Here is a 12,847-nt window from a genome sequence, read left to right as displayed (position 1 = left end):
CATACGAGATAAAGACGGCATGAGGGTGAACATTTCATTACTGACGCCATGTTTCAAATTCCTTGATATTTTCAGGTTTTCCATTACCTGCCTGATTACGGTTATGTAAATGTTATCTGCTTAGTAATTATTTTTTAATACGTTTATTTTCATTCAGCCTTTTTCGTTTCCCTACCTCATACTGTGGAACCTGTCCAGAGTTGCATTTTCGGTGATTGTATCCTATTTCGTGTGTGCACATTATCAGCTTCTCTGAAACATTCATGTCACAGTGAGAAAAACAGCTGAGTCGCTCACAGCTTCTTCACCCCCTGTACCCCAGACTGTTTTCCTCCGACTTCCTCCCCTCCCCCACCGTTCCTCACTCTTTGTTCGCTTTCTGTCTTCTCATCTGGTCGCCGCCTAACACAGTTCCTGGCGCTCTGATTGGCCTGTTTGTTGTAAGAGGCGGGGCCAATGATGCACCAGTGACATTTTGTCAGTTCGATAAGAGATGACGGTGTCAGTCAGTACAGACCGTGTGTGGAAACGGTTGAACCTCATGCGGTTTATACAGCTTTAATCGTTTACATTTCAACCTTAGAACAAACACAGAGCTCCTTATTAAATAAGGAGAATACGAGTTTGCCGATTCCCGTCAAAGAAAAGAGGATTTGAAACAAAACACTAAACCTTCTCTCTTTCTTATGTCGTGTCTCGCGCTTCCTCCTTCCTGTTTCTCTTTGTTTACGTACTGCAGTGCTCGACAGAGTGAGAAGGTGATTCGTGGAAAAACACAAGTTTGAGAGATAGCAAGCGTTCTCACCTCCTCCTTATTTTCCGTCTACACGTCTGTTGTGTCCAGCTGGACCAGGAGTGAGAGTCTAATGCCCCCGGAGGATGAGCCCGGCCATCGAAGGGATGCAGACAGAGCAGCAGAGGTATTTGGGGAAAGGGGTGATGCTTGAGCCATTTGTTCATCAAGTGGGAGGACACTCGTGTGTGCTCCGTTTCGGCGAGCAGACGATATGCAAGCCCCTCATCCCCCGGGAGCACCAGTTTTACAAGAGCCTTCCTGCGGCTATGCGGAAGTTTACACCGCAGTATAGAGGTAAATGTCAGTCTGACGTCTATTCTGTTTTTCTGCTTGTTTTAATTGCTGTTTCTTGTCCTTTTGTAACTGTATTTCGCGTACGGTGTGATAGTTGTATCTCTGTGTATGCGTTTTCAGTGTGTTTGACTGATAAAACATCCTTTTTGAAAAAAGTGTCCACACGGGTGCGCTATTGTGCGCGGGTGTCGTGCTTTGCTAGAATGTTTTTTTTTTTAAGGTGCAATATGTAACATTTCTCATGTAATATTCGCCTTTTTTTTGCCAATGTGTGAACGGCTTGTAACGCAATGCAAAAAAATGAGCCCTTCCCTGACTTCCTAGGTTACCACTACAGCCTGTAGACCGATTTTCATGCAAAGCGAGCGGGTCTCTTTTGCCGGGAAAATCCAAAGGATGTGACGTTTATGCGCGCTCCCGAGAGCCTTGCCACAGAAAGTAGCTTCACTTCTGCTATTCAACAGCATCAGTAGACAGTCTGCAACACTAGGTAACATTATCTTAGAGATGGAATCCAGCAAATGTCTGGCTTCCAGCACAACACCGACTCCTACACAAACACAGAGTAAGCCAAAACAAAAAAACAAAAAAAAACAACAACATTTATCTACTGAATCCCGTCTGGCTAAGTGGGAACGTGATCGTGGTCGAGCGAAAACTAGAGTGAACATCGGCAGGGCATTTGATTCCTGGAGGGACCTTCGTTCGGTTTTGGGGATCAAAACCGACTCTGAATTGGCGTTCTTCTTATTGGACAGGTAAGCTTACAAAACTGCAAAGCATGTGAAATACAGTGCCATAAGAATTGATCTGTGTAATTTTAGCTAACTTGATCTTGCCTGCTAACGCTGACAAATTGCAAGCTACCTTTCTTCGTAACTTTAATATAATTTCAACGATCTTCTCTTTATACTAAAAGTCAGGTTAATGTCAATGTTAACCTGTAATTATTCAGCAAGGTAAACTACAATAATACAAGAAATGAATGCTAGACAATGTTCAAGATAATGCAAAAAGCTCCATTCATTAGTGTAACCTAACTTAGCTATACAGAAAATATATACATTCTATTGTTATAAAACAATAGCGCATCAATATATCAAAACGTCAGTTGTGATGAAATCACATCAATACTGAATTTTGTCAAAATATTTATAATGTACAGTCTATTTCTTTAAGAGCTACTGTCATCATCCACCAAATTTAGCTAACAGCTATTGATAAAGCTGGCTAGCTAGATAACGCCGACATAGGCTATCATATAAATGCAGTCGATGTATCATGCAAAGAAAAGTGATTACTTCAAACTACAGTCTCACATAGTCAGACCTATATCCACACTTTGTTTAAGCCCTGTTCCAGCACTGGAGAGTCAAATATAATATGCAGTCTCAAAGTTTGTAGTAAAACAATCATAACTGTGTAATTTTAATTATGCTACCTCATCTGTCAGGATGATATCGGTGAATCACGTTCAGTCTCTTTGTACGTCACGTCATTGTTTTGGTCGATGTTTGCTCGCATCCCTATGGAGTGTGTGCACAAGCACGAGCAACAGGTAGCTGGCTGCAGTTCACTTAACGGCCACAGGTGTCATTAATATCAAGGGTTTCTGAATCTTACATAGTGCACCTTTAACAGAAGTTAGTGAAGATTAATAATGAAGGAGTAGGGGTGGTGAAGGGTTGCCAGAAGAATCGTCATGGGAGTGAGGTAAGCAGCTGCTTATACAGAATGTGCTTGCATTATGATTGACAGGACTAACTTGACAAGTTCTTCCTAAACCTTTGTTTAGAACTCCATTTAACATGTCTTCACAGGGTTTATTTGCCATAAAATGGAGGCAAATAGTTATTCCGTTCAGTCAAGCTCCAAAAACAAAACACAATAGTACGAAATAGAAACTGAAAATGGTATGAAATTGAAGTTATTTACTTTCAAATCAAATCAGTTATAAAGTGCTGAATGCCAATACTGCCGTCAAATATAAGCGAAGAACATCAAACCTCATTGGTTCTTGCGACATGACTTCAAGACATTTGGCGATTAAAAAAAATAAATAAAAATAAAATATTAAATAAAAAATTAAACCAAAAAATGAAAATGTATCTGTACTTTGTTTTGACATAAATGCAATTTCACTGGTGTCCCGTGACCGTTTCTGCATGATAAAATGAGAGGAGTGTTGAGTGAATAGGGATCAAAATACTTGTTGTGTTCAGCAGCGTGTCTACGTGCAGCAACTCATGCATATCACAAAAATTCTAACATGTGCACTCACACACTAAATAAAGGGCATCGGACAAAGATGGCCTAACACATGGTTTTTATTTGTGAAATGAAATTGTATGTCATTAATAACAAGGGTTTCTGAATCTTACATACTGCACCTTTAATTTTATTAAAAGGGTCCCTGTCAGGTAAGTCATTGTATACTTTTTAACACATACACCTGGATGCCAGAGTTTTGTTTGAGAAACAATATCTGGATGTGGACTTTTGTCTGGACTAACAAACTTGGACAAGGAAAGACTGCTGACAAACAACAGTATAGACTCGCTCTCTTTTTGGTTTCAAGATTAGCTGTCAGTTCTGAGGATGCACATGGAAAGACAAGCTCAATCAGATTACATTGACAGACATGTGCATCTGCCTCGGAACCCTCACCTGTATACACTTTGCCTTTACTCTGTACTAATGAACTCTGTAGACGTACTCTGTATCCCATCATTTAAATGCCCTGGTTTCCAGTGTGATAAGTGCACAGGGCATCTGTTCTGTATTGGGGGAGGGTGGAGGATGGGCATCAAAACAAAATAATGCTATGACATCTCCTTAGTGATTTCATATGGTCTTTTAAACTACATGATTTTCTGAACTATAAAATTGCTGTGTAATATCATATTGCATGCATTTGTTACTTTGTTAAACCTGTTTTAAACTATGTTAATATCTCAACTGTGAATTCTTACTACTGACTGATGCAAAAAATAGTAAATCCAGAGAAACTGATAATTTTGCAGTGGTCTCTTAATTTTTTCCAGAGCTGTGTGTGTGTGTGTATATATATATATATATATATATATATATATATATATATATATATATTAGGTACCTTGTTCATCAGTCAGTTTATGCTGATTTAAAGTAGATATTGCACAAAAATTATTATATTACAGTATTCTAAATCTAATATGAATCACCATAGAGAATAACGGGAGTTCTAAAAATAACAATAATAAAAAACAATAGAAAGTGCAATGGTAAATTACATTTTTAGGGGGGAATGTGTTTAAATGTCATGAAAATAATGTTAGAATGAAAATTATCTCAATCGTCTTAAAGATATGCTTTATGTTTTATGTTAAAAATATAATTTCTTAATATTTGTTCTTTTGATTTTGGGGTGAAATATGATGTGCAATTTCTGTAATCCATGAAGATGGCATAAATTTGTTATTGTATCGCATGCAAAAAAAATTCCTTTCTGGGGGTCTCTTGTGTACGTCATCATTATATGGTTTTGGACTTTTTCTGGTCTGTGGTTCATAACTCTTCCTTTGACGTTTTTCCTTTTCTGATGTTTTGGTTTATATTGTGTTTTATGAGATGCTTTTGATATAAATCTTGAATTTGAGTCATAAACTGTTGAGTTTTGATATTTGTCAATAAATAGTGTTGGTTTCATCATATCTTTAGCCTCGTGTCATTTTTTTGTGGGATGAATTAATCTTTCATTTAGAGTTGATTGGAAGAAATTTGGTGTGGTTTGCTGCAATTGTGTGTGTGCAGATTCAGAAAAACGATGCAGTAAAGCGACTGCTATACCACTACATTGGCTGTTGTTGTTTCCTAGCCTTCTCTTTCTCCCCAAACCCCAGCTCTCTTTGTTTCTTGCTTTTCCCTCTTTCTCTCTCTCTCTCTTGCACATATCTTTGTCCTATTATTTGTTTGTTGTGGATTGTGTGATTTCAATCAGGTTAGGAGCAGCCCGTGCTTTCGACTCAGTAGTTTTTGTTAAAGACTGGCAAGCTTTTAAGCGCAAAAAAAGAGAAGTGGGTAAGAGATATTAAAGATTTCTCAGACAGTTTAATTTAAGCTCAGACTTTTGACTGCTTCCTGTTTGCTGATGTAAAGTGAATACGATTTCACCTTTGACTTAATTTCTTTTTTGTCTCTCTCTCCCACTCCATCTTTATCCTCTCTATCTCTGCAGGTGTGGTGTCGGTAAGTTTTGAGGAGGATGAGGAAGGGAATTTGTGTCTTATTGCATACCCTCTGCACAGTGAGCTTGGGGACCTGGAAAACATGGATCCCTCGGCCGACCTGGAGCCCAAAAACAAGATGAAGTGGGTCAGCAAGATGCTGCTGGACAATGAGGGCTACAGCAAGGACAGATCCAGACACTCTCGCAAGGATAAGGACAAGAGGTAAGGGGACGGTAACAATTTCTTGTGCTATTGATCTGTCAGTGTGTGTAACATATGCACATTTTTTTTAAAAAGAGTACATTTATACCCAAGGAGAGGCTAATGGGTTGTGCATCAACAGAAAATTATATTCCTAGTTCTACTTATTAGAGGTGCTTTCTAAGACAAGCATCACTATTACTATTGTCTGAATATTTAGGGATAGGGATTTGAGCAAACCCTTAACTCTTGAGTATTAAACTTTGGTGTGTAACTTTTCCCGTACCATTTGTGCTACGGACATGGATGATAAGTACCTCAAACATTTGAGGAGAGGTGTGCTTTTACTTTAAGCAATCGGACTGACAAATTTTGCCTGATGGACATTAAAATGGGCACCAAAAAAAACGTATGAGCCATTTCTAGGGGCCAGTTGCACCACCGATACGTAAGTTACAACTTAGCCTAGTTGTGGCGTAAATGGGCACTAAGTCACAATTTACGCACTACTAAGTATTTGAGCGCTGCACCATTAAACTTCGGTAGGACGTAACCCTACGTATAACTAAATATTTACAGAAGCCTCCGACCAGGAGTAACGGATGGAATATAAAAGCAGACTGATATTTTATGACATCAATGAGCTCATTTTTTGCATGACAGGCTTCAGTCCTTTCAACATACAGTATGTTTTTTACATTTACACTCGTTAACATTTACGAGAGTGGGAAAAAAAATACTTTTAAGCGGCTCTTCAGCATGAAACCATTCTAACGGTGCAGTTTTTAGTTTCAACACATTCAAAATATATATAGGATATTCAAATTAATAAATGTCTATTTTTCCAACCTGTTGTATTAGTATTTATTTATCACACCCTATTTATTTTAGATACAGTTCCTATATATTGTTATTTACACAGGGCAAATATACTATTTGTCAAATCTACTTTTATTACGTATTGTATATTAATGGGGATATAATTTATTGCAGCTGACAGTTACGTGAGCAAACAAGGTTTGAACATCAATCGTAACAAGATCAAATTGAAATTCACAGCTTTTTAACACTTCTGTGTACAAATTTGAAGGATATTTATTGGGTCAATTAAGGTAAACGTCATATTATGCGACTACGCATTACGTAGAGCTTACGACCTGCTTGTCTTGCCTTAAGAACAGGTGGTGCAACCAAATTAAGCATTGACTTACTATCTAGTAGTTACTAAGCCCTTAGTATGAACTTTACGTCCCAACTTACATGAGACCTTTCACACAGCTGGTGCAACCCTACCCGGCCTATCATAAAGACTTGTAGGTGGGATTGGTCCAGTCAATCAACAGCATTTGTGGAATAATGTTGATAACCACTAAAATTAATTTGTCCTTCCTTTAAAAATAAGTAATAAATCTGTGTTATAGTGAGGCATTTCCAATGGAAGTGAATGGGGGCCAATCAGTAAATGTTAAAATACTCGCTGTTTGAAAAGTATAGCCACAAGACGTGAATATTATGCATGAAAACATGATTATTGTTATATAAGTATAAATTACTTGCTAACCTTTTCTGTTTGAAGTTCTATCCAATTTTACAACTTTGTTACCACGACAATGTTACGCTGAAAGTCTTACAGCTCAAATAATACACAAGTTTTAACAGAAGAATTCAAGTGCTTTTAAAAATATATATATATTATCTTAACATTTCTGCCTTTTTAAACCCTCCAAAAATTGGCCCTATTTACTTCCATTGTAAGTGCCTCACTGTAGCTTTGATTTTTGATTATTTTTTTTTTTTTTAAAGAAAAGGAGGAACGAGTCGAAATAATTTTCGAAATACAAATGCTGTTGATTGAGCTTAACTTGTATTGAACCCAGAATATACTTTAAAGTAGTTTTTATATTTTTGTGTCGCACTGTTGAACTGTATTCACTTTTGACTTCTACCCCTGAAACAAACGGTTTGTTAAACCCTTGCAAAAGTACATTTTGTAATTAAGTAATCATTCGCCGTTGCTTTTATCCAAAGCAACTTACAAGTACACTTGTTACAAAAGCAATCACTCTGGAGCAAGTGCTAAGGGCCTTGATCAAGGTCGAAATTGTGAACGGTCACGGCTTCTTCCTTGAGGGGATCAAACTAGCAACCTTCCAGTTACCTATTCTAAGCTTTAACCCTATGCCACATCACCCAACAAGTACCAATGACCTTAGTTTAAGACATCTCTTGAATAATACCAGCCTTTGTTATCTTGTAATAATGGCCCTGCTCAGCACATGGCTGACTCAGTGGGAATGTGACACATCACAGCATCCTTGTCCTCATGTTAAGGCACTGAGCAGTACACTGACCCACAGCACGCCCAGCTGGGCCGAACAGATGCACTCTCAGCTCCTGGCAGCCTGACAAGTGCAAATGTGCAGTTTGAGCCAAAGTTTAGCAGGAGGTTATGAAACTACAGTGTAGCTTAGTGACTTAGGCTTGACCTCAGTGTGACTGGCATAGGGGAGAAAAGAGTGCATTCGTTCATTCTCGATTTGGGATTATAGGAGTTGTGGATAATACCCACTGTACACCACCCTTCTTTAAAGCATGAGGAAATGCAATTATCTGAGATGTAGCATATGCAAAACTCATATACTGCACGTCTTGGTAGGATTAAATCATACAAGCCCATGCATGAATCGCAGTATGTGATTCATAATCATGTTGTACTTCAAGAAAGTTCAAAAATGTCTGATCCAGGGAGTGTCTTGCTGTGAACCCAATCTGTCTGTCTGGCTGACCCACCTGTGTCCTCTCCCCCCAGTATGAAACGCGAGGAGGAGCTGGAGTGGCTTCAGCAGGCTGAGGTTCTCTACTACAGCCTAGAGAGCAGTATTGCTACCGGCCCTCAGCTCAAGCACAACCCCTGGAGCCTCAAGTGCCACCAGCAACACCTGCAGAGGATGAAGGAGAATGCAAAACATCGCAACCAATACAGTATCCTTCAACTGCTGACACATACAATGGAGAGACTAGTGTAGTGTGGTTTTATCGCTCTACAGCAGCTGTAGTCTCTATGTCTGTTTTATTTGTTTATTTGGTAAGTAGCCATGTAATAAGTGGCATAATGTATGGTCAGACTGTCATTATCACAAAATAAACCACTTCAGGGTGTTAGAATTTACCATAGTGTCAATTTCAGTTTCTTTTCATGTTTATGTTGTTAGTGTGGAGTAGCCTGGATTTTTCCTTGCTTTTTTAGCCAGTATGTCACTTAAGGAGAGTTACGGTGATTGACAGCAGAGTTATATGTACGTTGATGGGTAGTTATCGACCAGATTGAAGATTATTGCATCTGCTTATAATCGTTGCCACTTGTGTCAGCTCTAAATTCTGTCGACAGCCTTGTCAATAAATAATGCGCTTTTTTCTTTTCTTTTTTTTTTTCTTTTTTTGTAAATCGAGTTAGTATTGGATGAAATAAGTCTTTTGAACACATCTTATTTGCCACCATTGAATTGTATTATGTATATTAGCATTAGCACGATATTGGCATCGGCCATTGAAAAAAAAAATATTGGTGCTTTTGATGTTGAATTGGCACTGAACAGATGTGTAAAGACAATAGACATCATATTGTAGATGTTGGACTGAGTATTTCCCCCACTGCTACATATTCATACTACATGTGATGTAAAACAAAAGGTCTCTTTACTTTTCATAGAATTACCTGAATTTCTCTGGCAGGGCATTTTGTACAACAGCAAATGGTAAAGCATCTATTCGAATGCAAATTGGCAACTAGAACAATACCACAGGAGAGTTCAATCAGCATTTGTCATACAACAATACCACAAAGGTTAATTGTATCGTACAATATTAAAAAGAAAGGAAAGTCTGCATTTGCCTTAACCCAGCACCTCCCTGTAGAATTTATCCTGTTAGAGAACCTGACGTGGCGCCACACAGTTCCATGCGTGCTTGATCTGAAGATGGGCACGAGGCAGCATGGGGATGACGCCTCAGAGGAAAAGAAGGCAGTGCAGATCCGAAAGTGTCAGCAGAGCACATCAGCCAGCATCGGAGTCCGCCTCTGTGGCATGCAGGTCAGCTTATCTTGATGCAATGAGTAATAGACTGATATATTAGATCTTACTTGTCAGTTCCAAAGTAAATTTTCAAGTCAATTTTATTTGTATAGCGCTTTTTTTATAGAAATTTATTTAGAAAATCATGCCTTAAAGGAATATTCTGTGTCCAAGACAAGTTAAACTCAATCAATAGCATTTGTGGCATAATATTGATTACCACAACAATATAATTTCTACACTGGATGTGTCAACTTGAACGTTCTAATCCATTTATTTGTGTTGTTGCAGTAGTAGCGCCAGCGCGTGCAGTGTAAAATGGAACAGGACACCCGTTTACTGTTGGCACAACATGACGTGCTGCAACAGACGCGTCAAGTGTAGACAGCATCATTAATTATAATGGGTTCTATTGCTTTTGGTGTAGACAGGGTGTTACATTGAGGCACTTACAATGGAAGTAAATGGTTGCCAATTTTTGGAAGGTTTAAAGGCAGAAATGTCAGCTCATAATATTATAAAAGCACTTGCATTAATTCTTCTGTTAAAACTTGTGTATTTATTTGAGCTGTAAAGTTGTTTAAATTGTCGTTTTTACAGCTGTTTTAGGGTTTACGGTTTTCCGTCATCATGGCAACGAAGTTGTAAAATTGGATATTACTTTACACAGGGTTAGTAAGTGATTTTATCACACTTAAATCAGGTTAAATGCATGTTGTTTACATCTTGTGCCTATACTTTTAAAACGGTGAGTATTTTAACGTTTACAGATTGGCCTCATTCAGTTCCATTGTAAGTGATTCACAGTAACCACAATTTTTGCTTCTTTTTTTTTTAAGAAAAGGAGGGACAAGTCTAAATTATTTTTGTGGCAATCAACATTATGCCACAAATGCTGTCAATGTAGCTTACAAGAATATTTCGGGTTCAATACAAGTTATTATTTCAAAAAGTTTTGAGGAAATATTCTTTAAAAATGTTTATAAAAACGGTTTACCACTAGATTATGGAAAGCCTAGATACAATAAGGAAAGTGTTAGCTACTTAAAAACACTTTAAAGCAATGTTTTATTAATCTCCTGCCACCTCTTCACTTTCACTACAGGTGTACCATTCAGACACGGGGCAGCTCATGTTCATGAACAAGTATCACGGCCGTAAGCTGACCCTGTCTGGCTTCAAAGAGGCCATTTTTCAGTTCTTCCACGACGGGAGATGCTTAAGACGGGAGCTCCTGTCACCGGTGCTGCGGAGACTGCGAGAAATGCAAGCAGCCCTGGAGGACTGCGAAAGCTACCGATTTTACTCTAGCTCGCTGCTCATAATCTACGACGGAGACCCTCCGCGGTCCCGCCACCCCGCAGAGGACGGGCTTTCAGAAGAGGAGGAAGAAGAAGAAGAGGAGGAAGAGGAGGAGGAAGAAGAAGAAGAGGGGGGTGCTTTTGGTTTCCCTCATGGTGCAGGAGCAGCTAGTAACAGCAACAGTGGTGCTTGCAGCAGTAGTGGCGTTAGCAACAGCTCAGCTGTGGTGCGACACATGGCCAGGTCAGAAAGCGGCCCATTGGTGGACGTCCGCATGATTGACTTTGCCCATACCACATGTAGGCATTATGGGGAGGACAGTGTAGTCCATGAAGGCCAAGATAGAGGTTACATCTTCGGTTTGGAGAACCTCATCACCATCATTTCCCAACTCGAGGACCACAGCTCAGATTAAACCATTGCTCAGCTTGCAGTCCCTGCCCGAACACCTTAAAAACCAGCATGGGTTCAAAATAGGGAAATGCAGTCCATCACTTTGTTCTCTTTTTCTTTCCCTCATTCTTTCTAACCATTGAGATAAGGACTCAGTAAAAGGACTCTCAAAGCTCAAACTGTTTATTTGTTTTTGTTGGTGTCTTTATGCCGATATTGTTTTTGTGTGCATATAGGGTTAAAAAAGGGTCAAGAAGCTAATATTGAGAAGTCACATGATCTGTTTACTCAGTGATTAGTAGTTTTACTCACTACCCCACTGAGCTGTTACAAGGTTTATGCTGTTCCTCTATTTGTTTTATTTATTAAAAGGATAATACACAGTGCAAAAGTTATTTACAGAAAAAAGAACTGACTCCGATCCACTCATTCCTTGAAGGTTCCGGAATGTGGATTTGTTCTTGTTCCTGAGCAATCTCTGTTGGATGGGAAAAAACAGTAGGCAGAGAAAAGGAAGACTGTTAACTTTCACTCTACCAGAACATCCCCTGCACCTTTTCCCATTGTGAAGAGATGACTATATTCAGATAGTTAGTTGACATACAGAGACTATAATAAAGCTTTATTTATTTGTCATGTTTCCTAAATAAACTAGAAAAAAAGCATTAAAAAGTGAATGGAGACACAAAGACTACATTCCATGTTATCAATGTTAAAATAATTATATTAATAAATATTATTATTTGACATGTTCAAATACCTCTATTTCGTATATCTGTTGTACACGGTATGTTGGAGGCAAAATAAAACTTGTTTGTGTTACATTCTTATTTCTTTTATTTTCAAGCAAGATATGCTCAGTCCTCTCAGATAAAGTTACAGTTAGTCACTAAGACTCACTAAAGGCCAGCTAATGTCTGAAAAGATCCTGAACACAAAAATAAAAATAGAAAGAATGAAGTTGGTTAAAATAATAAAATGCACAAAAGGTGGATAGAATGAAAGACTGTGGATCTTTACTAGGAATATATAACTAATTATTTTTCTAGATTTTAATGTAATACTGCATCTAGCAGTGTTATCCTGTAGTAATCCATTAACTGAGGCTGCTAGAATCAACATCCAATCAAACGTAATAAAATAATGCAATAGAAAGGCAGAAATTCTACACTGTGAAATAGAAAACTCTGAGATCTGCTCCAATGCACCTTAAGTTTTATTTAACTTTGCAGTTAGCTTTCATAGTCATTATCTACCAAGCAAAGCATCATGTTTTGTCACCTCATACACCAAATGTTTGTAATATTGCAGGTCAATCCAATTCTTGTCTTCTACAATTAGAGAGACAAAGTCTAACTTTAGGTGAAGATTTAACACAATGTGGCCTGACCAAGCGGCAGATGACCGGTTGACCTTTTCCTCTTTGCTGGCTGTTTGAATATACAGATGCTTGTCTAAGAAACAGTGACGTACATGTAAAGCAAGCACACATTCTTAACCATACCATTTCATATTTTGAAATATGTCAAATAAAAATAAACACACATACAGACATATCTATAATCTCTGTTGACCTCTCT

The 12,847-nt window shown here is 38.3% G+C and overlaps 1 protein-coding gene across 1 annotated transcript; it reads left to right on the top strand.

The window, feature by feature from the left end:
- The first annotated feature begins 487 nt into the window (after positions 1-487).
- LOC127449141 (inositol hexakisphosphate kinase 2-like) lies at positions 488-12,091 on the top strand. Its single transcript, XM_051712348.1, has 5 exons — positions 488-1,090; positions 5,307-5,520; positions 8,309-8,481; positions 9,415-9,590; positions 10,678-12,091. Exons 1-5 carry the CDS (start codon positions 880-882, stop codon positions 11,287-11,289), a joined length of 1,386 nt encoding a protein of 461 aa, XP_051568308.1. The 5' UTR covers positions 488-879; the 3' UTR covers positions 11,290-12,091.
- Positions 12,092-12,847: the final 756 nt, after the last annotated feature.

Source organism: Myxocyprinus asiaticus, chromosome 12 (genome assembly GCF_019703515.2).
Source record: "Myxocyprinus asiaticus isolate MX2 ecotype Aquarium Trade chromosome 12, UBuf_Myxa_2, whole genome shotgun sequence".
Lineage (NCBI taxonomy): Eukaryota > Metazoa > Chordata > Actinopteri > Cypriniformes > Catostomidae > Myxocyprinus > Myxocyprinus asiaticus.
This window is presented reverse-complemented; position numbering and strand designations above follow the sequence as displayed.